The 27,617-nt window shown below is 37.6% G+C and overlaps 1 protein-coding gene across 1 annotated transcript in view; it reads right to left on the bottom strand.

Annotated features, from left to right (window-relative positions):
* The window catches only part of ULK4 (unc-51 like kinase 4), a 610,308-nt gene that overhangs the window by 567,137 nt on the left and 15,554 nt on the right, over window positions 1–27,617 (bottom strand). The window contains exons 8-16 of the mRNA XM_080819657.1: window positions 26,069–26,144; window positions 23,138–23,230; window positions 20,790–20,905; window positions 20,555–20,624; window positions 18,881–18,977; window positions 13,797–13,901; window positions 11,355–11,415; window positions 9,470–9,651; window positions 9,111–9,157 (exon numbers count right to left, since the gene is read on the bottom strand). Coding sequence (XP_080675783.1) covers window positions 9,111–9,157; window positions 9,470–9,651; window positions 11,355–11,415; window positions 13,797–13,901; window positions 18,881–18,977; window positions 20,555–20,624; window positions 20,790–20,905; window positions 23,138–23,230; window positions 26,069–26,144 — 847 coding nt within the window. The remainder of the gene's footprint in view (window positions 1–9,110; window positions 9,158–9,469; window positions 9,652–11,354; window positions 11,416–13,796; window positions 13,902–18,880; window positions 18,978–20,554; window positions 20,625–20,789; window positions 20,906–23,137; window positions 23,231–26,068; window positions 26,145–27,617) is intronic.

The raw sequence follows: 27,617 nt of genomic DNA, 5'->3' as shown, positions 1-27,617 counted from the left end.
TCAATATACACTTTGGTTGCTTCTACAGTTTGACTACTGTAAATAATGCTGCAAAATACACGGGTGCATGTATCCCTTTGAATTAGTGTTTTTGTATTCTTTGGTAAATACTCAGAAATAATTACTGGATCATATGGTAGTTCTATTTTTAATTTTCTGAGGAACCTCCACACTGTTTTCCACAGTGGCTACACCAGTTTGCGTTCCCACCAACAGTGTAAGAGGGTTCCTTTTCCTCCACATCCTCACCGGCACTTGTCTCTTGTTGATCTTAGCCATTCTGACAGGTGTGAGGGGATAGGTCACTAGTTTTTATTTGCATTTCTCTGATCATCAGTGATGCTGAACATCTCTTCATGTGTCTGCTGTCACGTCAAGGTCTTCTTTGGAGAAACGTCTAGGTCTTCTGCCCAATCTTTAATTGGATTATTTGTTTTCTGGGTCTTGAGTTATATAAGTTTCATCAATAGATCATTTGCAAATATCTTCTCCCATTCCATAGGTTGTCTTTTAGTTTTGTTTCCTTCACTGTGCAAAGGCTTTTATTTTTATGTAATCCCAAGAGTTTATTTTTCCTTTTATTTCCCTTGCCCCAAGAGACACTAGAAAAATGTTGCTTTGGCTGATGTCAGAGTCATCACTGCCTATGCTCACTTCTAGGATTTTGAGGGTTTCAGGTCCCACATGTAAGCCCTTGTTCCATTTTGAGGTTATTTCTGTATTTGGTGTAAGAAAGTGGTCCAGTTTCATTGTTTTGCATGTGTCTGTCCAGTTTTCCCAACACCATGTGATGAAAAGATGGTCTTAAGATTATTCTTTAAAAGTGATCATTTTGGGGCACCTGGGTGGCTCAGTTGGTTGAAGCCTCTGCCTTCGGCTCAGGTCCTAATCCCAGGGTCCTAGGATCAAGCCCCACATCGGGCTCTTTGCTCAGCAAGGATCCTGCTTCCTCCTCTCTCTCTGCCTGCCTCTCTGCCTACTTGTGATCTCTGTTTGTCAAATAAATTTTAAAAATCTTTAAAAAATAAAAAATAAAAGGGATCATCTTGAAAAAGATTTGGTAGGACATTGGACCAAAAGTTACAAGAAAAAGCACCTAATCACTGCTCTGCTACTGACCCATTTTGTGACCACAGTCAAGTGAATTATGCTTCAATTTCCACATACATGCAATTTCAAGGGATAGATGGATTAACTTCTAAAAAAAATTTTTTATAATGATAAAACATTATCAAAAACTGACTACTGAACTAGAGGATGCAAGGCAAAACCTTATCTTGGTTCTAGGACAAACCCAAAAGTACTTGCAAACACTAACCTGTTTTTCTACGTACAAAAGTAAATACTGTCTACAAGACTTATTCAACTAAAAGAAAAATGTATTACAATATACTGATTAATTTCTCCAATCTCACCAGATACGATCCCTATCAGAACAAGAGATAACACACTATCTTAACATTTTTAGTTTTAAATTATGAAATATTTAATAAAAACCTTTCTCAGTTTATACCAAATACTTACATACGACTATATCCTTTATATGATGCCCTCAAAGACTTCTTCTCATAAACAGCTTTCTTAAATGTCACCACTTTGGATGTCCCTAGTGTCCTATTACACTGTACCTCAGAAGTGTCCCCATATTCATGACATTATGCAAAACTGCACTGGCCAATAACCTTCATGCAATGACAGATAGGTTCTATATCTACACTGTTCAAAAGAGTATCCATTCGTCACATGTGACTATTAAACACTTAAAATAGAGCTGGTACAAGTTAGGAATGTTTTGTGGAATTACTTTGAAATTTAAATTTTAATAACCACATACAGCTAGAGACTACATTAGACAGAGTAGATCTAAAAGTACTTCCTTCTTCATGTGTTTACTTGTTTATAATCTGTGTCCCCCACCAGCCTAGAAGGCCAACGAAGGCAAGGTCTTGGTACTGCTCACCAATGCCAACATCGAGAGTCCCTTCCATCAAGTAGGCCCTGAATAAACAGAACATCAACATCAAATATAACATAACTACACACCTTAGTAGGAAAGAAGTGACTGTATCACTGCATGAGGTCAAAGAAAGTAGAACAGGGTTTTCAATATAAACCTCAAAAGAAGAATTTTAGGCTAACATCACTAAATGAGAAAAAGATTCCTTGTAACTAAAAGCAGTATAAACTACAAAGGGTATTACTACACACCATGTAACAAAGAATTAAAAGTATACCCAAGAGTAGTGGGAAACTTCAACCAACTTCTCTTCCCAGCACGGCAAGGAGGCTACAATGAATACTTATGTACAAGCATTCAGGTGTCTGACGCCACTGGACTTCATCAAGGTTCACTACAAAGTTACAGTCATCAAGACAGTGTGGTATTAACAAAAGAATAAACAAAAGGATCAATGAAGCAGAACAAAGGACTAAAACAGACTCACATTAATACAATTAAAGGATCTTTGACAAAGGAGCTAAGGCAATACAATGGAGCAAAGATGGTCTTTTCAACAAATTGTGCTAATATACATGCAAAAAAAAAAAAAAAAAGGAAGAATCTGGAAACATCTTACTCACTTTATAAAAATTCAAAATGGATCAAACACCTAAGTGTAAGATGCCCATGTATAAAACTGCTGGAAGGTAACATAGCGGGGAAAAAACCTACATAACCTCAGGTGTGGCAAGGACTTTTTAGATACAACCACCAAAGGCACACTCCATGAAAGAAATAATTAATAACCTGGACTTTATCTAAATAAAAACTTCTAGGGGCACCTGGGTGGCTCAGTTGGTTAAATGACTGCTTTCAGCTCAGGTCATGATCCCAGGGTCCTGGAGCCCTGCATCATGCTCCCTGCTCAGAGGGGAACCTGCTTCTCCCTCTCCCTGCCACTCCCCCCTGCTTATACTCTCTCTTAAATGAAAGAAAAGAAAAGAAAGAAAGAAAGAAAGAGAAAGAAAGAAGAAATTTCTATTCTGTGAAAGATAACATAAGGAAAATGAGAAGACAAGCCACAGACTGGAAGAAGATATTTACAAAAGGCATACCTGATGTAAGACTGTCTTTCAAAATATACAAAGACCTCTTAAAACTCAGTAAGAAAACAACCAAATGAAAAAACGAGCCAAAGATCTTAACAGATACCTCAGCAAAAAAGATAAACAGATGGCAAATAAACATATGAGAAAACACTCCACATCATATGTCAACAGGGAAATGCAAATTAAAACAATATACTACTAAACCCCAATAAGTATGGCCAAAATCCAAAACACTGACAACACCAAATGTTAGCAAGGCTATGGAGCAACAGGAACTCTCATTCATTGTTGATTGGAACTCAACATAGTATGGCCACTTTGGAAGACAGTTTGAAAGTTTCTTACAAAATTCAACATACTCCTACTAAACAATCCAGCAATCCTTCTCCTTGGGCCTTACCCAAAGGAGTTGAAAGCATATGTCCACATGGTGTTTACAGCAGTTTTATTCATAAATGCTAAACTTGGAAGCAACCAGGGGGTCCTTCAGTATGTGAACAAACTGTGGTACATGTAGACGAGGAGATATTTGGCACTAAAAAGAAATGAGCTTTCAAGCTATGAGAAGAGATGGAGGAACCTTAAATGCCTATTACCAAGTGAAAGAAGCCAATCTTAAGGATACATATTGTAGGATCCCATTATTATAGGATTACCAGTAGGGTATTCTGGAAAAGGTGAAACGATGGAGAAAGTAAAATTTCAGTGATTGTCAGAGAAATGAATAGGCAGAGCACAGATTTTTAGGGATATGAAAATATTCCATATGATACTATAAGGACAATACAGGTCATAATACATTTGTCCAAGCCCATGGAACATATAAACCAAGATTAAACTGTAAACTATGAACTGTGGGTGATTACACCGTGCCAATATAGGTTTATCAGTCCTAACAAACATACTGCTCTAATGGGAGTGGGGGGTGGTAATAGGGGAGACTAGCCTGTATGGAGGCAGGAGGCATATGAGAAATCTCTGTACCTTCCTCTGAATTTTGCTGTGACCTTAATACTGCTCAAGTAAATAAATAAATAAACTCAATACAAACAAACAAACAAAAAAAGTGAATCTTATGATATGTGAATTATATCTCAACAAAAGAGTGAGAAAGCAAAAGGAAATGAAGAGTAAAGAGACAGGAGGGGCACCTGGGTGGTGCACTCGGTTAAGTGTCTGACTCTTGGTTTCAGTTCAGGTCATGATCTCAGGGTCATAAATTCAAGCCTCGTGTTGGGCTCTATGCTCAGCACGGAATCTGCTTGAGATTCTCTCTCCCTCTCTCTTTCCCTCCTGTTCTCACTCTCTGTCGCAAATAAATCTTTTTTTTTTTTTTAAGATTTTATTTATTTAACAGATCACAAGTAGGCAGAGAGGCAGACAGAGAGAGAGAGAGAGGGAAGCAGGCTCCCCGTTGAGCAGAGAGCCCGATGCGGGACTCGATCCCAGGACCCTGAGATCGTGACCTGAGCCGAAGACAGCGGCTCAACCCACTGAGCCATCCAGGCGCCCCACTGTCGCAAATAAATCTTAAAAAAAAAAAAAAAAAAGAGAGAGAGAGAGAGAAAGACAGGAAATCCCACACCCATCCACAGCACTTTCAGGAGCAGAAAAAGGATGAAACACAGAAGAAGAGATCCTAAGGAAACAGAGAAGCTAAAGAAAGCCTGAAGCACTTAAACTTAATCTGCCATAGCAAATTAGTGAAAATACCTATACACATTCCAATAAAATTTCATGGCTTAGAATAAAGAAAAATCCAGATACTGAGAAACAATCAAACTAGTCACATATAAAGAAGAAGAAAAAGACAGGTTGGCCCTGAGTCTTTCAGAGCTGTGCAAACAGAGAGCAAATTCTGAAGTACAGCACAGGGGTGATCGAGCCCAAGGGCACAAGAAGGTCTCAGTCAGTCCCCTCAACCTAAACCCTAAAAGCAAAAAGAAAGCCTTGAGGAGGCAACAACTAAAAAAGCAGAGACTCAGAGATCTGGAATTTAAAAAAAAAGAAAGGAAAAAAGAAAAAAATAGAAGAACTACTGAAAAAAATGAAATCTAATCAACTAAGAGGTAAAGCAGAGCAACAAAATTTACAGAGAAACTGTATTTTAAAAACTGATGAACATTTACTTTACCTTATTCAAGTGTCAAACCATACCAAAAATTAGAAAATCCTTCCTAAAATTTATATGAATCCCAAGGGACCCCAACTAAGAAACATAATCTTGAAAAAGAGAAAAAAGTTGGAGGTCTCACACTTTGACTCCAGAACTTAATTATTACAAAGCTATGGTAATCAAGACACTGTGGGACTGGCATAAAGGCTGGGTATTTAGACTAAATAAACCCTCACATATGTGGTCAAAAGATTATCAACAAGGGTGCCAATACCAATCAATGGGGAAACAACAGCCTTTTCAACAAATGGTGCTGAGAAAGCTGGAAATACACGTACAAAAGAATGAAGTCAAACCCTTACTACCACCATATACAAAAATTAACTCAATGGATCAAAAACCTAAATACAAAAGCTAAAACTGTAAAACTCTTAGAAGAAATGAAAAGCTTTAAGACACTGAATTTGTCATATGCAATGATTTCTTGCATATGACATTAAAAGCACAGGCAACAAAAGAAAAGGTGGAAAATCTGAGTTTCAAAGGACACTATCAAGAGCAAAAAGGCAACCCACAGAATGGGAGAAAATATTTCCAAGTCACCTAATCTGATAAAGGGGTAACAGCCAGAAGATATGAAGAACTCTTACAAATCACCAACATAAAACAACCCAATTAGAAAACAGGCAAAGAACATGAATGGACATTTCTCCAAAGAAGAAAAACAGAAGGGAAAAAAAAAAGAAAAAGAAAAACAGATGGTCAACAAATACATGAAAAGATGCACAACATTACTAGTCATCAGTGAACTGCAAATCAAAACCACGCAGGTGGACAGCTTCACACCCATCAGGATAGCTACTATTAAAAAATGGTGAGGAAGAGGATGTGGACAAATTGGAAGCCTTGTGCGCTGCTAGAAGGAATGTAAGATAGTACAGCGGCTGTGGAAAACAGTATGAGGTCTCCTTAGTAAATGAGAAGACAGAATTACCAAATAATCCAACAACTCCACTTCTAGGTATATACCCAAAATAACTGATGGCAGGGACTCAAACAGATATTTGTATACCAATGTTCACAGCAGTATTACTTGCAATAGCCAAAGGTAGAAGCAACCCAAGTATCCATCAACAGGTAAAAAGATAAAATGGAGCACTAGGTGTTATACCTAAACAATGAATCTTGGAACACAACAAAAACTAACGATGTACTGTATGGTGACTAACATAATAAAAAATTTTTAAATATGGCATATACATCTAGGGAATATTAATCTACCTTAAAAAAGGGAAGACCTTCTGATACATGCTACAACATGGCTGAACTCTGAAAACGTTAAGCTAAGTGAATTAAGCCAGGCACAAAAAGATAAATATTGTATGACCCCAATTAATTTAGGTATAGAATAAGCAAATTCGTAGAAACAAAAGGTAGAATAGAAGTTTACCAGGACTGGGAGAAGGAGGATGGGGAGTTAAAGTTTAATGGATAATGGCTTCTTTTTAGGATGATGAAAAAGTTCTGGAAATTGATAGTGGTGATGGTTGCACAGCATTGTGAATATACCTAATACCCCTGAATTGTACACTCACTAAAATGGTCAATTTCATATGACGTATATTCCCACAGTTAAAATCTTTAAAAAAAAATTATTTGACAGACAGAGATCACAAGTAGGCAGAGAGGCAGGCAGAGAGAGATGGGGGGGAAGCAGGCTCCCCACTGAGCAGAGAGCCAATGCTGGGCTCGATCCCAGGACCCTGAAATCATGACCTGAGCTGAAGGCAGAGGCTTAATCTGCTAAGCCACACAGGTGCCCCAAAACAGTTTAATTAAAATATTATGCATTACTGTGCTCGCTTTGGCAGCACATATATTAAAATATTATGCATTATTATATGTGGATTACATGCCTCAATAAAGTTGATTGGCAAAGGATACAAAATTTCATAAATATCCACTGTTGAAAGTTCTAACAAAAGGGCATTTTTATAAACACCAACTGGGAATGCATGTAAATACAATGATTCTAAAGAATGTTTTAGCATTTTATCAGAATTATTTATTGCCTTGTACTCCTTTGTTCTAATTCTATGAATCTGCTCTCAGGGGAAAAAGAAAAAACAAACACGCACCAAGATTTAAACACAAAAATGTTCATTGACATTATTTATAATGTTACAATATTATCCAAAAATAGGGAACAGGGTAAATTAAATGATCAGACATTCCTAGCATAGAAGAAAAGGCATACCTTGAAAAAAAATCTTAGACAAATTGTTAATGACATTAAAAAATGTATAACATATGGGGTGCCTGGGTAGCTCAGTTTATTAAGCGCCTGACTCTTGATTTCAGCTCAGGTCATGATCTCAGGGTCATGAGATCAAGCCCTTCAACAGGCTCCATGCTGAGTGTAGCACCTGCTTAAGATTATCTCTCTCCCACTCCTTCAGCCCCTTCCCTATTTCTCTCTCTCAGAAAAGTAGATACATTATAAGGGGAAGAGAAACAAAACATCTTTTAATTTTATTTAAATTCAATTAATTAACATATAATATATTATTAGTTTCAGAGGTAGAGAGCAGTGCTTCATCAGTCTCCTATAATACCCCGTGCTGACACATTCCCTCCTTAATGATCATCACCCAGTTATCCCATTACCCACCTCCCCGCCATCCAGACCCTCGGTTCGGAGAAACAAATTCTATGTTATTCTACTTTGTTTTTCTGTATGCTGAACAAAGCCAAGGAATAAACACATCTACTTCAACAGTGGCTACACCCCAGCTAAGTTGAGGACCCTTATATGCTGTTAAGGGGATATGACCTAGGTCAGAGAAGGCCCTGCTGGAAGAACTGGTGTTTGAATGGAGGAAGACAAATGGAAAGAAGGTTCCAAGCAGAGGATTTGGCTACCTTATTATTTATCATTTTCCTCAAACACAAGCTGTTTTATAATGAAGTTTCAATCTAAAAGATGGCGGCGGGGGCGGGGGTGGGAACAGTACTGGGAAGGATAAAAAAATGTCGATTTTTACAAGTCAGCAGGGGGCACCCCATTCAAGGATGTAAGTTTTAGCTGAAGTGTGAGGTTTTGTTTGGTTTCTTTTTAGTGATCACACCACAAACCTTCTCAAAGTTTTACATGCTCAAAAAATACCTAAAAATCCTATTTGCTATGCCAACTTTTACCTTGGGGAAGTAACCTCAGAAGATACATAACAAAAATTATCCAAAAAAGAAAAAAAAAAAAGCATTTGTGAATACCTCGTTTCCCCCAAATTTCACCATTCTGGAATAATTGCTATTACCACATTTCACAAATACCCTCACTGTTGTTTTCATGTACTTCTCTAACTAGAACACAAGATAAGCAGGCTTGACCACACCAAGCACAGCCACTGCAACCTCCAGGCTCCAACAAAAAAAGAAAAGAAAGAGGTAATCATCTGGCCTGGTCTCACCAGCTACCAGAACCCAGAGCCTTCTAACACTTTATCTAATGTGCTTTTCCACCATGGTATGTTGCCTGCATAATAAGAAAATATACATCCTTCCATCAGGAGCTTACAGAGCATAATCCCATTAGATTTTAAATAACATCATAAGGAAGTCATGCATCATGTATGGGAAAGATGAAATCACAAGGGAAAACTCTGCAGGAAGCAAAATTAAAACACAGGGTTTAAGTGTTTAATAAAGAATACTCATAAGAGGAAGAGTAACAAAGTTTCCAGAGGTAGTTTATATAATCCTAGAATTATATTTATAATAGTATATGGCCTATTTTTGAAATCTTTTTAATTTACAGTTGGGATGCCTATGATTGCTTAGGATTCAGAGTAATTATTACTTCAGTATATAATAATTTAGAACTATGTGTTTTTGATAAATATGTTGTAACTATTTAATGAATAATTAAAATATAAATGTTACTTACATATCCCAGTTTGGAGCTATTCTCAAATGCTGGATTAGCAACTGGAACTAGAATTAAAAAAAGTAAGATGTACACTTTGTTCATGAATAATGCATGTGACCTGTAGACAACTGAAATGTGAATCCTGCACTAGGAGACAACAGAAGAAGTTAAAGATCACTGTCTATTCAACTGATTTCAGACATGAGGATTAAACAATTCTGGCAAACTATAATCTTGATAAATCATTTTTTTCTACTGTAATTAGATCAAGTTAGTATTTTAGCACTAAAGTTTTCATCTCAACAGAAATACAAAAGTTACATACAAAAGGCATGCTGTGAGGACCACGAAAGGAGTCTTTACAATGAACTACATACCAGCGGGGAATGGAGGAGCCGGGTGGCCACGTCCCGGTGTCCAGCCACAACACACAGATAGCAAAGGAGATTGAGCTTGGCTCGGGAGGCCCCTGTGCTCTTTTCAGTGGAGTCAATCTGTGAGCACACTTGCTGTAAAAAGTCATTCCAATCTTGGTCTTTTAGAAATATTAACTTATCCACTGGAGAGGAAAGAAAAGGTTCAAAGTAGGTATCATATAAAAAATTTAAGAAAAAAAACTGAAAACGTTACTAGAGAAATAAATGGAACATAGAATTTCAATAGCTAAGATGAGGACAAAGAGAATCCTAACTTTACAATGTCAAAACCATAAAGTCTTCCAAAGATGACACTACTTTTATTTATTCTTCTAGATCCCTCTTCTACCCATGGAAACTTTTTCACTATGTGAATGGAAAACTATGCAGATGCCCACAGGAGAATCATCCTGCAACCTAGAATCTAACAAAATACAAAGGTAAATACAATTGTATTATGAAAAAGCAAGATAGCCTTTGTATAAGTAAAGCAATCTAGCCTTAAGATAGCTGAAAAGCCAAGAACTGCACAGTTGTCAAAAGGTTTCAATGAAAGTATTAAGCATAACAGGTTAATACCGTAGCTAAAGTCATCTGGAAAGTCCAAGTCCAAACCCTCCACAAACAGAAAACAAAAACTGGGCCATGAGATGCCATCTAAAATTAAGTTTCAGCTAATTTCTATCCTTAAACAAAATAACCTGTAATAATTTCCTAAAATAACTCAACATAAAGGGACAAAGGAAAAGAATATTATTTTGAAATACTCCTCCAAGGTTTTCATGAATATGGTTCTACTTGGCATAGTTTTGTTTTTTAAGATTTTTTTTGTTTTAAATTTATCGACAGACAGAGATCAGAGTAGGCAGAGAGGCAGGCAGAGAGAGAGGGGAGGAAGCAGGCTCCCTGCTGTGCAGAGAGCCTGACGCAGGGCTAGATCCCAGGACTCTGAGATCATGACCTAAGCCGAAGGCAGAGGCTTAACCCACTGAGCCACCCAGGTGCCCCTACTTGGCAGTTTATTTAAATTTGAACACATTTTATTTTTAATTTACTTTGAGTTGCTTTTAAATAATAGATTATACTCTAGCTAGGAAAATGAATTTTTTCTGGCTCTAGCTTAATAGCTGCAAATAGATTTTATCAAACAATATCCATCAAAATTTAAGGTATAAAACAATTTCTAATGTTCATCCCAAATAAGACTTCCCATTAGGTGAAAGGAAACCTAACAATCATCCTTTAAGTATCTCCATTCCCACACCATCCCCACAAAAGTGAACCACCTGACCCCCTTGTCAACTGCCCCACTCTGAAGTAGAACCTCAATTCTTTATTTTTTTAAAATTTTATTTATTTGACAGCAAGAAAGGGAACACAAGCAGGGGAAGAGAGAGAGAGAGAGAGAGAAGTGGGCTTCCCGTCGGGCAGGAAGCCCAATGTGGTGCTCGATCCCAGGACCCTAGGATCATGACCTGACCCAAAGGCAGACACTTAACAACTGAGCCATCCAAGCACCCCTAGAATCTCAATTCTCCATTGTGGTCTCCAACCCTCTGTACCCACAAGAGCACCATAAGTGTTGGAAAGTCAGTGGCTCTACAAAAGGCAAGGGCAAGAGAAGGGTCCACACAGCTTTACAGGAACTTTCAGCTGAGTAAGGTGAACGCCTGGCACAAATGGATTACAGATTTATAACATACACAGCACTGCCCCAAGAATAGTCAGGTGGCAAGAAAACAGGAACTCAGCTACTTAATAAATAAGATATTCTATTTGCTATTAAATTTCTTATTTATATCTATCTTCTAAGAGTCTATGTGTGACCAGGCTGCTATAATCCTACCTGAATGTGCCGGGAGATGCAGTATCTTTGGATCAAATTTAATTGGTGGTTGTTTCATTATCTGTGGTTGAAAAAACAAACACTTTTAAGATGGCTTTTGAGACAGATATCTCCTGATATATCTCCCATTACCAGATTATAAAACAATTAGGGCAGGAAAAAAAAAAAAAAAACACTGAAAATTTGTCACTAAAAAGAAAAAAGAATTCAACATTGCCCTTCAGATTCAAATACAAAAGACAGATAATAATTTATAAAAATAAAATCATTTCAAGGAACCTCGCTGGCTCAGTCAGTAGAAAATGTGACTCCTGATCTCTGGGTTGTGAGTTCAAACCCCATGTTGGGGGTAGAATTTACTTTAAATAGGTAGAATTTTTAGAATATCACTTCAATTGATATTGGCAATAAAATAAAGCTTCATTAAAAAAAGAAGTAATTTATCCTGGTAAGGATATCCTTAAGAGGATATCCTCTTTAGCTAATAAAACCCTAGGTTAGAAATTTAGTCATATCAACAAATATTTATTGGGCACCTGAGAGGGTGAGGCAGGAGGCTAAATGCTAAGGGGGATAACCAAGATGTGAAAAACACAATCCTACAGTCAGAAAGCTGATACTGACTGGAAACATGTTAAAACAAACAAACAAATATTGAACAGTGCAAACTGGGCAGGACATAATTATAGTTGGAACATTCCCCTAGAGAGAAAACTGTTTAAAATATTAGAGAATGCAGAGAGCACTTTAGGCTGACAAGGTTTATGGAAGAGCTGGAAAGGGGGTAAGGTTTTAAAGAATGGTAAGAACTTCATGGTTGAATTAGAGAACACACCACTGCAGGAAGCTGTAAACAGCATGAACAGGAAAGCACACGACTGGTTTTTTAAGGAAGGGGAGAAAAAAATGGTTAGCTGGATCCATAAGTTTAGAACAAAAGGTACTTTCATCTTGAGAATTTTAATTAAAAAGTTCAACCATCATCTCTAAGTCTAAATCCTTCAAAACCTCTCTATAGAGAGAGAATTTTAAAAAGCTTTGCTGGTAGTATTCTTGCCAAAAATGCAGAACCTCATACATAGTAATCATAAGAAACAGACAAACCTAGCTTGAGCGACATTCTACAAAATACCTAACCAGTACACTTCAATGTCAAAGTCATGAAAGCCAAGAAATGACTGAGAAATTACCACAAGGCCATGAAAGACAAGGACAGGAAGTAGGAGGAAAAGACGGCCTAACAGCAAACTGTTAACAAGAAACCCTAGAACAGAAGGACATCAGTGGTACAAACTAGTAAAATTCAAATAAATTCAGGAATTTAGTTATTAGCACTGTACCAATGTTAATTCCCTGGCTTTGCTAACCATTCTATGGTGCTATGAGATGCTAACATTAGGAGAAGCTGGGTAAAAACTATATAGTAACTCCACTATTTTTGGACCTTTTCTGTATGTTTAAAATTAGAAGTTAAAAAAATTTCTACTAAGGCTTCCCCAGAACAATTAAGTATGGTCATAAAAGAAATAAGCAGAAAAAATATGGTCAAAAGATATTACAAACTGTTCTTAGAAGGTCTACTGGGAAATAACCTATTACACATTAAATTTGGCATAATATACAATTATTCTGCCAGACATCTGAACTCATGAAAAGAATTAGCTCCATTATGAAAAACTGCTGGGTAATCTATATTAAATCTTGTCTACCTAGTAAATACACATCCAAAATCCCATTTGTTCTAAATTAATGTTCCCCAATGAGAAGAGAGAAAATGGCCATAAATTGAAACAGAAAGACTTTAAGAAAGAAAGAAAGAAAATTAAATTACAGAATAGGTAGTACAGAGGGACTGAAAAATTAATGTTTATTTTCTTAAGGAGAATACTCCTCATCCCCCAGTAATACAGTAGTACATTCCAAGTGACAAGCAACAAAAATCATGCTGGGTACGAAGCACACCTGTGAAACATGACTCCCCAAGCTCCCAGTGTCTCCACCATCTGGCCTGCAGTCCTGAGCACCTGTGAGAGGGTGTGCTCTCTGTGTGCCCCGCCCACCCACCCCAGCTGGAGGGAGCAGTGCTCACTCCCATCTGCTTTCGTAACACATGCACAATTAGAGTGCTTAGAGAAATTCACCCAAGTATGCATGGAGAAGGGAAGGGACTGAGAACAAATGTCTGAGGTCTAGAAGCCCACGCATGGAGGGAGGACAGAGCTGATGCAGAAGAGGAAGAAAAAAACTCACCACTCAGTGAAGCAGAAAGGAGTGTTACAGACAGGACAGACAGAAATGTAGCCACACGGCACGAGTGACATAAAAGCAGACATGAGGAACAGCCAAGAAAATAAGGCAAAGAAATGAAAATATCACACCAGGATTCCAGCTCTCAGGGAAGGCTAAAGCTCAGCCCTTGTCTCTTAGAGCATCTTTCCACACCTTTGGGTTGTCGATGATCGGGGTGACAACGAGATCAGAGTCCATGTAGATAAGCTCTCTCATCTGGGATTCCAGGTCCTGCTGACTCAGGTGTCCAATTGTATTCTGAAATAAGAGCAAAAATGAGGCTTTGTTTCTGTGACTCGTGAAGAGCTTTTAAAAAACTGAGCTCATAAGATGTTGAGTAAGACACCCCTGGAAGGGTCACCTAGATCAGTGAATCACTCACTTCGCAAATCAAACACTTTCACAGAATTCTTTGATTCTCACAAAGATCTTCAGTCATCTGTATCATTCCCATTTTTACAGAAGGAAAACACAGAAAGATCAAAGTAACGTACTTGTTTGTGTTTGCCACAAAGGCTGGTGAGGACCAGAAAACGGAGCTTCTCTAGTCTGATGCTCTAAACTATGAGGAGGCAAACTGGTTTTTCAGTCACCAGCATGGTTTTTATCATTCATCCACTGAACGCTCACTTTGTTCCGCTTTACAGAATATTCAGTACGAAGTTAAAATTACAGCATAAAAGAATTTCAGGGTCAAGTACTAACCTGTTACCCAAGTGTTACACATCTACCTTTATAAAAGCTGAAATAGAGCTAACACATAATGAAAAGGAAAAACCAGATATTTGCTAACAATTCCATGAGATGTTTCTTTGTGCTCTATTTAAATAGTAAACAGAGGGCGCCTGGGTGGCTCAGTGGGTTAAAGCCTCTGCCTTCGGCTCAGGTCATGATCCCAGGGTCCTGGGATGGAGCCCCACATCGGGCTCTCTGCTCCGTGGAGAGCCTGCTTCCTCCTCTCTCTCCCTGCCTGCCTCTCTTGCCTACTTGTAATCTGTCAAATAAATAAAATCTTTAAAAAAAATAAAAATTAAAATTAAAAAAAAGATAAATAGTAAACAGAGCTCTCATTCCTAGTGTTATGCCTTAGGACTTCACATAAGACAAAAAAAAAAAAAAAAAAGAGAATTTATACATTAAGAATTTCCACTGAAACACCAACCAGCAAACTGAACAAGACAAAACCAAATCAGTGAAGTGAAAAATGAGGAAATTATCCAAAACTGAGGCAGGGGCATGAAAATAGGAATAGAGTAAGTAGCTAACAAAGTTCCTGGAACCAGGACCACCCCTTCGTAACTTAGAAAACACACATATAAAAAAATACATGAAGAGTAAGTATGGAACAACTTTGGAAAACAAAAATTCTAATGCTTAAAGACATGAACTTTCAAAAAAAAGACATGAACTTTCAAGACAAAGACTTCAAAGAAAGGCCATAATGAATTAGTTATATTAGTATATAATATATTCTTATGAGAATTAGGCAGACCAGTTAGAAATTTATATGTAAAAATTAATTTCCTATATATAAACAAAATGTGTGCACAGGTAACAGATTACAAAAATGAGATACCAAGGAAGCCTGTGTAGCTCAGTTGGTTAAGTGTCTAACTCCTAATTTCAGCTCAGGTCATGATCTCAGGGTCATTAGATTGAGATCTGCATCGGGCTCTGCATGGGGTGTAAAGCCTGCTCCGATTCTCCCTCTCCCTCTGTCCCTCCCCAACCCCTACTCACGCTATTTAAAAACAAATTTTTTTTTAAATTTAAAAAAACCCACTCATGATAGTCAAAAATAAAATGCTCAGGAATAAACTAAATCCACCAAATGAAAAAAAATTAAGTTAAAAAATTATGTTCCCTTGTTTGAAAATGAATACATATGTATAGAACCAAAAAGAAATATCAAATTGTAACCCGTGGTTCCTCTGGCTAATTAAATTAAAAGTAGGTGGGGTTTTTTTTGTCTTCTTGTACAGTTTAAGTTTTCTACAATTATAAAGATTTTGTAATTGAATTTAAAAGTATCACTTAAAAAATAAAAGATACTCTCATATAGTACTTATATAATTACTGCTTGAATATTCTCAATAAAATGATTAAGTAAACTCCTCTACAATAACCATGTGCCAGAAGATATTCAACATCTATTTCAAAATGCATTTTTTTAACTTTTGCACTGATTTTCTATCTCACATATAACTAAATTATTAGCAGAATGAGATTTTATTATAACGCATTTACATTTCATTTCAAGTAAGTTTCATGCAGTCCAAATGCATTTCACATTAAAAATTACAGTACTAACTAAAAGAAAGTATATCTCTCAAGCGCTAAGTACAATGAGTTAACTTGGAAAAACTAATCCAAAATATCTCTGCATTCAAAAACAACTGAATGAAGGAAACTAAAGACGTAAACAAACAAACAGTCCACACTCATGGAGGAAAACTGTACATTGTTAAAATAGCCATACTCCCCAAATTCAATGTCACTGCTATCAAAATCCTACCTGCCTTCTTCAGAAACACGCAAAGTGAAAACTGATCCTAAAATTCACATGGAAATACAAGGAACCCAGAATAGCCAAAACAACCTTGAAAAAGAAAAAAGTTGGAAGAATCATACCTCCTAACTTCAAAACTTACTAAAAAGCTATGATGATCAAGAATAGCTAGCTAGGGGGCACCTGCATGGCTCAGTCAGTTAGGCGGCTGCCTTTGGCTCATGTCATGATTTTAGGGTCCTGGGATTCAGCTGCACAACTGGCTCCCTGCTCAGCGGGGAGCCTGCTTCTCCCTCTCCCTGCTGCTCCCCTACTTGTGTGCTCTATAAATAAAATCTTTTAAAAAAAAAAAAAAAGTTGGGGGGGAGAAGAAGGAGAAGAAGAATAGCTAGCTAGGGGCATCGGGGTGGCCAGCCGGTTAAGCGTTCAACTCTTGATCTCAGGGTCATGAGTTCAAGGCCCTCATTGGGCTCCACGCTGGGCACATAGTCTATTTTTTTTTTAAGATTTTATTTATTTATTTGATAGACAGAGATCACAAGTAGGGAGAGAGGCAGTCAGAGAGAGAGGAAGAAGCAGACTCCCTCCCGAGCAGAGAGCCCGATGTGGGGCTAGATCCCAGGACCCTGGGATCATGACCTGAGCCGAAGGCAGAGGCTTTAACCCGCTGAGCCACCCAGGTGCCCCCAGAGTCTACTTAAAAAAAAAAAAAAAAATTATTGGGGCACCTGTGTGGCTCAGTCAGTTCAATGTTCAACTCTTAACTTCAGCTCATGTCATGATCTCGGGATCACTGAGCCCCGTGTTGGGCATGAGGCCTGTTTGAAAAATCTCTCTCTCCTTCTCCATCTTCTACTCCCCCTCATCCCTCCCTTGCCCTGGTGCTCTATCTCTTAAAATAAAAAATAAAGTAGCTAACCAGTTACTATACTACCAGCATGAGAAGGATGCATAGATCAACAGACTAGAGAGTCCAGAAATAAACCTCGCTTTTACAGTCAATCAATAGTCAACAAGAATGCCAAGATAATTGGGGAAAGAACAGTCTTTTCAACAAATAGTGCTGAGAAATGGAAATCCACATGCAAAACAATGAAGCTGGCATATGCCTCATGCCATATACAAAAATTAACTCAAATGCATTAAAGAGCTAAAGGTAAGAGCTAAGCATAGGCATAAACCTTTGTAACCTTCAAGTAGCCAATGGCTTCTAAATTATGACACCAGAAGCATAAGCAACAACAAAAATGCACACAAAGAAATCATTTGAACTACATCAAAATTAAAAATATCTGTGCTTCAAAGGACACCACCATCAGAATATACAAAGAATTCCTACAACTCAAATGGATAAGGATTTGAATTCTTCCAAAGAAAATACATATATATATATGTACATATATATATGAATGAAAAGATACTCAACATAATTAGCCATCAGAAATGCCAATCAAAACTAGATACAATTTCACACCCCCCAGTATGGCTCCCATGAATTATTCACAATACCCCAAAGCCTGAAGCAACCAAAGTGTCCAAAGATGAACAGATAAACAATATGTGGTTTATACACAATGGAATATTATTCAGCCTTAAAAAGGAATGAAAGTGACACATGCCACAACATGGATGGACCCTGAAGATATCACACTGAGTGTAATAAGCCAGACACAAAAGGGCAATTACATGGTTCCACTTAGATGAGATGACTAGGCAACTTCACAGACAGAGAGGAGAATCATAGCTGCCAAGACTGTTTAGTGGCTACATAGTCTCAGTTTGGGATCTGAAAAAGTTCTGGAGATAGATGGTGGGAATGGTTGAACAAAAATGGGAAGGTACTTAATGCCACAGAATTGTCCACTTAAAAATAGTCAAATGGTAAATTTTACATAATATCTATTTTACCATAATTAGAAAACAAATGGACAGTACCAAGTTTTGTTAGGGATGGGTCAACACTGGCATTCCCATCACTGCTGGGGGCAACATAAAATGGCAGTTACCACACAATACCGCGATTACACTCCTACAGGTATGAGGAGAAATTAAACACATGCTCCCTCAAAACCATATATATGAACATTCATAGCAGCCCAATTCACAACAACCACAAGGTGGAAAAGACCCAAATGCCCACCAACCAATGAATGGAAATATAAAATGTGGCATATACAACAGATTAATTTTTGGCACTAAAAAGAAACAAAGGACTGATACATGCTATAATTTGGATGAATCTTAAAAACATTAGGTTAGGTGAAAAAAGCCAGTCACGAAAGAACACATATTGTGTTATTTCATTTACATGCGATGTCCAGAATAGACAAATGTCTAAAGACAAAGAAGAGTGGTTGCCTAGGGTAAGAGGTGAGAGAAATTGAGGGAAAACAGGAGTGACGGCTAATAAGTGCGGGGTTTCTTTGGGGCATAATTAGTGTTTTCAAAATGACCGTGATGATGGCTGTATGACTGCATGAATGATCTCAAAGACCCTGAATTGTACACTCTACCTGGGTGAATTGCATGGGATGTCAATCATATCTCAGGAAAGCCGTTATCAAAGACATAACTCCCTCTTAAGAGTACTTAGCAGAAAAACCAGTGATCAAAGATGACTTAATTGTAAATTTCATCATTTCGATCATAGTTCAGAGATGAACTTGGTAATTATTCTTCTGAGTCTATCTTATATGAAAAAACAAAAAAAAAGTTCCCTTGTGTTCACCTTGGTTGAAGGAGAAGTCTTCTGGGATGAATGCTGCGTCCTATCCTCACCAGGACTTAATCCCACTGCAGTGCTCGTTCTTGGAGTTGGACGAGAACTGGAAAATACCGACCAGTCAACATTACTCAGATTTTAGAAACTTTCACGTGTTAACTACTATTTGGAGGAAAAAAAAAAAAAAATCTCACGAGAAAAAAAAAAAAAACAGAAAAATCAAGATTCTAGGTGATCTCATATATTTAAATTCTAATTTGTGTTTATCTGATACTTTTGTAAATGTCTTCAAAGCAATTTCCTAGCTAATTTATTATCTCTTTTATTTATACAATCTGTTATATATCATAGTTTCTATTTTAACTAGAAATCTTAAAACACTGATTTTATTATTGTGTAGATGTCTGCTGGTATCAGGATTGACATAATAAAATACATCAGACATTCTACAAAGGATGGAAAATATTTACAATTTTATTTCAGAATGTTTGAAATGGCAAATGATCTTGGTATCTATTTAAGAAACAAGTTATAATCTGCATCTATTTTTAATGACTCCCTCTACACTTAAAAATGGTTGTCATACTGTGGGTCACTCTATTATACTTGGGTCTCTGATTTGGAGTTTTTCATATTTTAAGAAATTTTGGGGGTCCCTGGGTGGCTCGGTGGGTTAAGCTTCTGCCTTCGGCTCAGGTCATGATCTCAGAGTCCTGGGATCAAGCCCCACATCGGGCTTATCTGTTTATTCCTAGAACAAATCCTTATTTAATTCACAAAATACGCCAAAGATTATACAAAGTTTTTAAAAACTGACTTTAAAATGCCTAGAATGGAGGCGCCTGGGTGGTTCAGTGGGTTAAAGCCTCTGCCTTCAGCTCAGGTCATGATCCCAGGGTCCTGGGATTGAGCCCCGCATCAGGCTCTCTGCTTAATGGGGAACCTGCTTCATCCTCTTTCTGCCTGCCTCTCTGCCTACTTGTGATCTCTGTCAAATAAATAAATAAAATCTTTAAAAGTAAAAAAAGTAAAATAAAATACCTAGAAGGTATATAGATTAAAGTTTTTATCTTAAGTTTTATTTTATAGTTAAATAGGGTAAAACAAGTCAGGAAACCTTAGTTTACTGTTATAACCCTTATGTTATTAAATAAAACTACGTCTAAGACTAAAACTATAAATAAAACACAAAACTTAGGACGTATTAGTAAAATTTTAAATGTATTTTTCTTAATCACATTAAAATACTATTCTGATATTTAACTATTTGATGATTACATTATTAGGTGAACATTATTTATGCCTCCATATAAAACAACACTTTAAAACAAAAAAAAACCTGTTCTTTCCTGTAGGTCTTTATCCAATAAAGAAGAGACTACTAAAATTTCAAATTCAATTATTTAAAGGGAAAGAACAAAATGAAGAGGTTTTAACTTTTATGAATAGGAAAAATGGGTGGTGCTGTTAAAAACTTTTGAAAATGCACAGCCAAGTCAACATTGCAATTGTCAGCACTTAACAGTAACTTTGAAAGCGGAGAGTGAAACTGGAATCTGGCATTCACATCCCTGTCCTGTATCTCTGCGCAACACGGCTTGCCACCAGGACAAGAGATGCTTTGGGAAGACCCCACTGTCACTTCCCATGGATTCCCTGCTGCTCTGTCATCTTACCTACCTGAGAAGAAACATGGACTCATTCGGTTGACCTCCAACAGTACTTTTAGGCCGCAACTCAGCTGGATTTTCTGTGGCAGGAAAGAAAAACATTATCCATGAAGGACCAAAAATATTATGAGCAGAGCAGGATGCAGACAGAAACTTAAAGAGAATGGTAAAAAAAAAAAAAAAAAAAACTAGAAACCCTTAAAAAGGATCAGCAGTGACACGAACGTGCTCCAGTGAGAGCTCACCTAGTCTGAAAGAGTGACTTAATCGCTGACCGCACTTCTCCCCTGTGGCCTGTCCACTCGGAGGCTTCAAAAACTCCTTGCGATCTTGTGTCCCAGAAAGCTCCATCACTTTCCTGCTGTTCAACAGGAGAAAGGCAACACGATCAAATTTACTTTTGAGCTTTCTAGAATTTTCTGTGTAGAACAAGAGATGGGAAAAGATCATTAAATTACAGGTAACATCTGGCAAAGCCATGGAGTTGGAAAGTATGGTCACAGAGTGGCTAAAATGAGCACTTACAATATCAAAGGCACTGTATGGAGTCTATAAACCTTATCTCTGAAAAATAAACACAGCACACAGACTGGAGAAAGAAACCAGAACTCAAAGTACCAATAAACCCACAGTGAGTTTCCCTTTTACCCCTTCCAGTATGGCCTGGTCTAGACTAAGGCAATGAGTACAGACAAAAGGAGCCCTCAAGAGAATCTTCCTAGTTCTGTTCTACATAACAGGAAAAGGGACCTCTAAGGGGAAATTCCCTGGTTTGTTTTGTTTTGTTTCGATTTTTTTTCTTTTTCCATTTTATTCTGTTCCAGCCTCCAGGTAATCCTGCAGCAGCTAGCTGGGAAAGCAGCAGCTTCTAGCTGGTGCTTAAAACTGAGGGAGGGGCATCTTCTCTCATCAGACAGCTAGGATCCCAAGAACATGAAGCAAATCCCTGTTGCTCTGTTCTTTCTTTCTCCTGTCTTGCTGTCCTGCCACTTGGCCCCAAACACCTGCAGCAAAACATAAAAATTATAACATAGCATGACTAAGTAGGGTTTATTGTGGGATTACAAGGCTGGCTCAATATTTGAAAACCGATGTATGTAAGAGTCCATAATCAGAGTCTCAAGAAGAAAATGCATATGATCTTTATCAACTGATACAAAAAGGCATTTGACAAAATTGAATGTTCATTCAAACTAAAAAGAGCAGCTACACAAACCTCCAGCTCATTGTACTTAATGGTGAAAGGCTGAAGGCTTTCATCCCAGAGGAGAAACCAGGCAAAGATGTTCACTTTCATCACTACTGATTCAACATCTTATAGGAAAGAAAAAGGCTCAGCAAGGGCAATAAGGCAAGAAAAGAAATCAAAAGCACAGAGATTAAAAGGGAAGATGACAAACTAAGGGCAGAGGTGTTCTGTGACTTGCTGATGCAGGAGGACCAAGACCAGAGCCCTACTTTCTGGAGTTTCCCCAGAGCCTAACACAATGGGGAGAGTATGGCTGAATCTCACTGGATCAGAGAAACCCAAGTTAGGGAGAGACCTTATTAAAATTTCGTGTTCTCCATCCAATACACTGAATTTGCCAAGATGAAAATCAAGAATCAGACAACCATTCACCACTGAATAAGTGGAGAGGGATGAAAGCTAATTAGCAGGGACGCCTGGGTGGCTCAGTTGGTTAAGCAGCTGCCTTCGGCTCAGGTCATGATCCCAGCGTCCTGGGATCGAGTCCCACATCGGGCTCCTTGCTCGGCGGGGAGCCTGCTTCTCCCTCTGCCACTCTGTCTGCCTGTGCTCACTCTCTCTCTCTCTCTCTCTCTCTCTCTCTCTCTGACAAATAAATAAATAAAATCTTTAAAAAAAAAAAAAAAAAGAAAGAAAGCTAATTAGCAGAACTTTACTTGACCACTTCTCACCTGGTTCTTAATAAAATAACTTGTGTGAGTGTCCTGGGCTAAGAAGATTTTATAATAAAAATGAGGTATTTCAGTCAGGCTCAGACAGGAATTAGGTTATGCTGTGGGTAACATACAACCCACAAATCCCAGTGGCTTGAGTCTCCTAACTTTGTCTCACTCATGCATACAGCCATTGAAGGCTGGTAGGGAAGCAACACGAATCACAGTCACTGAAGACCCACCCGACAGCAACCCCATTTGGACATTTTCATCCCAGTTACCTCATCAGCAGAAAGAAATGTGTCAGATCTCACACTGGCTCATGAGGTTTCTATGCAGAACACGCACCGCTTCTGCTCACATCTCATTAGCCAAAGCCAGTCCCATGACCACACCTAACTCAAAAAGGGGAAAGGAAATCCTACCATGCTCCTGCAAGGTGGAACGTGAGTTATATTTGGTGGCCGGAGCTAATGACTACCATACTAAATCACTGACTGGATAATAAACAACTAATGAGAAAATGGCAAAGTTGAGAACACAATGTCATGATTAAACTCTTTAGCAAAACTTAAAAGATTTTCTCCTAGCAGAGAAATTCATGTCACTGACACTGCATTGATAGAACAGTAATCAGTAAGATCATTTAATAACCATGTCCCCCCCAACAAAGATAAGCTTATATTACTACCTGATGTTGGAATCCTCAATGCTTGATTCCTGATCTTTCCTAGTGAAGGCATCCTTCCAAAATGAATGCTGCAGTAGGCCTGCCCAAGTTAATCTTTATAAAACAAAAATGTTAAAATTCTATTTTAACATGATCTACCATCCACAATTCCCAAGTCATGTCCCAACTATATCTACCAGAATTTATGATTTATAAATTTCTCTCTATAAGTGTACCTCAGCAATTCTTTCATTTAATTGTTTTTAAGATTTTATTTATTTATTTATTTGAAAGACAGAGCACAAGAGAGCAAGCATATGGCCAGAGGTGATGAGGGAGAGAGTCTCAAGCAGACTCCCCACTGAGCGTGGAGCCTGACTCGGAGCCCAATTGCACCACCCTGAGATCATGACCTGAGCCAAAACCATGTCAGACATGAACCGACTGAGCCAACCAGGTGCCCCTAGTTTCATTTTAGTATACAATTAATCTCTTAGTGAAACACAGAAAAATAATTCAGAATCTTAAATGGTATAGAATGAAAGAATCCGACAATTAAGTATTAGAAGTTTCAGAGCCTGATGAAAACATTTTGGGTTCTCAAAAACATTCTATGAATGGAATCTAAAATTAGCTTAAAATTTTAAACTAAATATATCCAACATTATCAATCTATAATTCTGTCATCCTTTATTCTATATACCCTACCTGTTTCACACATTTTGGGAACTTCACTTTTAAAACTGCATTCAGAAATAAAGAAGAAAATTAACCTCATAATTTTACACAGTCACACTTCTGTGTAAGAGCCAAAATGTTACCTAGCTAGTTTACCCATATTAGAATGACTTCAGACTGTATCTAAAACCCAAACTCACTTTCAAAGCATTACTTTTTACAACTAATAAAGCATGCTTCTGGTTATAATCATCAGACTAGGAATGGTTAAGCCTAACTGAGATTTCAAAACGAAAGAGAAAATATGATTATGAAATAAAAACACTCTAGGGTGCCTGGGTGGCTCAGTCAGGTAAGCATCCGACTCTGATTTCAGCTCAGGTCTTGATCTCAGGGTCATGCGTTCAAGCCCTGAGTTGGGCTCCACACTGGGCATGGAGCCTACTTAAAGGAAAAAATAATAAAACCTACCTAGGTCAAAATTAAAACGTGATTAACAAAAGGAATCTGCAATTACATACAGTATCCCTTTTGTACAAAGGGCTCTTAAAACTCACTAGCAGAATTTTAAAAATGCCAATAAAGTGAAATTTCTTTCTTTTTTATCTGGCAGCTTAGCAAATATAAGGTCAACAAAGTCCATTGAAGGTAACACTGGGAGGGTTACTAAACCAGCACACATTCCAAGAATGTAGCAAAGGCATCAAACTGTTTCATGTTCTTAACCTCTGGCCACCAACCCCACGGTCAGAAATCTCTCCAAAGCTGCTAACTGCCTAAATGAACAACAACAAATACACAAAAGGATTTCTACTGTTGCAGCCCATGGAATATTCTAAATCAAGAAACACTTTAAATGTTTACTATGCTTAAGGTTATCACATGTACATTCTACAGCCATGTAGAAGGACTTAGTGGACATATAGAAAGAACTAGGTTACACAGTGGTACCATTTATGCAACAAAGTATACAAGGATATAAACATGTGGAAATGTGAATACACCATCCTAAATTAAGTATATTTGTATCCTATCAAAAGGTGTCTGGAAGATCACAGCAAAATAACAGCAATCCTAAGAGCATCCATTTAAGCACAAGGTGTGCTTCCACAAGAATTAGCAGCTCCTTCCGCAGTTTTTCACTTATACTTAGGGAAGCTAGAGACTGGATTATTTTACATGCTACACTAAACTAACTTCATTTTACACCCTGAAGCAGAGACCCCAAATACTTGCCCAAAACCCCCCACTTACCTAGTGGCAGAACCTGAAGTAGAAACCAGTTGCTTTTGTCTGCCAACCCAGGGAGACCCCCACCAGACTTCCCACCTCCCTTCCACCCTCCCCCATCCCTTGCCACAGTGAATTCTAACTCTCTGCCATTACTGTAACTGGAAAAGTCACACTGTGCCTATTATCCTCTCACTTGATACCCTCGTTATGACAGGATCATCAGAAAAACATATTACATTAAAATACCACTCAGTAGTTATAACATTAACTATCTAGACAGCATCATCCTTCGTTCAATAGTATATGACAGTTTTAACCTGAAATCCACAATGGGAAAAAACGCCCTCTCGGATCTGGGAGTTATAAGAAAATCTGTCAACCTACTATGCAACTATTTATTAAAGGAGAAATGGACTTTAAAAAGTTCCTCAGGATTAAAAACCCCTGCAGACAAGGAACCAAACCAAGAAACAGACTCTTACCTAGAGAGAACAAACTGCTTACCAGAAGGGAGGAAGGCGGGAGGATGGGTGAGATAGGTGACGGGGATAAAGGAGGACCTTCGCTGTGATGAGCCCAGGATGATGTATGGACTGTTGAATCCCTATACGGTACACCTAAAACTAATATTACACTATGTGTTAGGGGCTCCCAGGCGGCTCAGTAGATTAAGCTGCTGACTCTTGATTTCAGCTCAGGTCATGATCTCAGGGTCATGGGTCAAGCTGCATGTAGGACTTCCCACTCAGCAGGGAGTCCATTTCTCCCTCTCCCTCTGCCCCTCCCTTCACTCACCCTCTCTCACTTTCTCTAAAATAAATAAATCTTTAATACTACACTGTATGTTAACTGGAATTAAAAACTATAAAACCCCTGCAAACAGGAAAAAAAAAACACTCAGAAAAAAAAAGAAAAAGAAAGAAATCTGAGTTTATGTTGAGTAATTTGAATCGCTCTCTGTATATAACAGTACTATTTTAGAAGTATGTGAAAGGAGAAAAAGATTCCTCTTCTTCATATTAAAATACAACCCACACATACCTTTTCTGAGGATCCTTTTGAAGTAAACCATCAAGCAAATTAATAAAATCTGAAGAAGCTTTAGGAAGAGAAGGATCTATACACAAATTCCCAAACAGAAAAACAAGTGGTAAGTATATGAATACACACTCTGCAAAAACATTTAGAGTAACAGTACTCTAAGCACGTATCATTTTTAAGAGAACACTGAATCCATTACTAACAATTACAGCCTCCATTTAATGGGGGCTGAGGTGTGGGCATAAAAAGAAATGTGTTTTCCTAGAACACAAAAAACATGAATCTCAAAAACTAAGTCTTGACTTCGTTTTCTCTTTATTGAATAAAGCCCAGGAAGAATCACAAGCCCAACGTACTCATACCCTTGTCTTCAACTTTTAATTATGCCTCATTTTCTGAGGCATTCTTAATTTGACCAACTTGGCTTCACAATGCATAATAAAAATATTTGCAATCCCTCTTTTCTCCCTCTCCCTATTCTAAAGACTTTTTTAACAGGAAAATAGATAGCACAATACGATGATATTGGCCAGTTCCAGTATTTTCCAAATATTAATTCTTTTTAAATTACATTATACCACAACCACATTACCAGTCTCTGGTTACAAGTGGCCATGAAGACAATGGACAAACACAAACAGAGGGTGTTATTGGGCACTATGGCCACAGTCGCAGGAAGATCGCTAATTAAGCCTGGGCCACCAGACCTTTGACACCTGCATTTTCAGATTTCTCTTCCCTGCATAGAAATCCTTAACTTACAGGACAAACCCATAATCAATACTGTGAGTATTAAAAACAAAACAAAAGTCAGAAATCATCATTACAGGAGATAGCTTTTATAGAAACTAGTCATTCTTAAATATAAAGGTTAAAGAAAAACAAATGCAATTTTGCTCTTTTTAGTAAGTACAGACTATTTTCAAAATAAGGTTTTGAGGGGTTTTTTTCTCCTTAGGACGGCTCTTGAAATCCTAAAAGAATTCTGTATTCCCAGTTCCACAGATTAGTTCTCTAAGTTTTTTCTTCTAAAAATGTACATTTTTTAATAAAGTCCAGTTTTCACATGTGTGTCTTGAAACTCCTTTTGTGAGCCCGGCACTTTCACGCACACCAAAGTGCTTTACTCTGTGTGTTTGGGGTTTTTTTCCTTTTCTTGCCTTAAAATTGTTAGTGGTAGATTGTTATTTTAATCAAAATTCACATGATTAAAGTTCCAATACTTTTAAAATACTACAACTATATCTAGTTTAAAAGACTAAAAACACATCAGGGACATTCTGATTGACTGAGATAGAGAAGGACTGACAAATGCCTGGCTTGTCCTTATTTGAATATTAAACAGAAATAACTACATGGAACTTAAACACTAAGTAAATGATACATACACAAGAAAGAAAAACACAGAAGGTGGGGATTTTTAAAATCTTTAATCAGACTTCGGTTGATATAAGAGCACAAAATAATTTGTGCTTTCAAATGAGGGAATCTATTAGCAGTACTTTGGTCTTCATTTTAGTGTCTTAAAAAGAAAAAAAAAGCAAAAGGA

This window comes from Martes martes (genome assembly GCF_963455335.1).
Source record: "Martes martes genome assembly, chromosome: 1".
NCBI lineage: Eukaryota > Metazoa > Chordata > Mammalia > Carnivora > Mustelidae > Martes > Martes martes.
The sequence above is the reverse complement of the archived record's forward strand: the minus strand, read 5'-3'. Positions and strand labels throughout refer to the sequence as shown.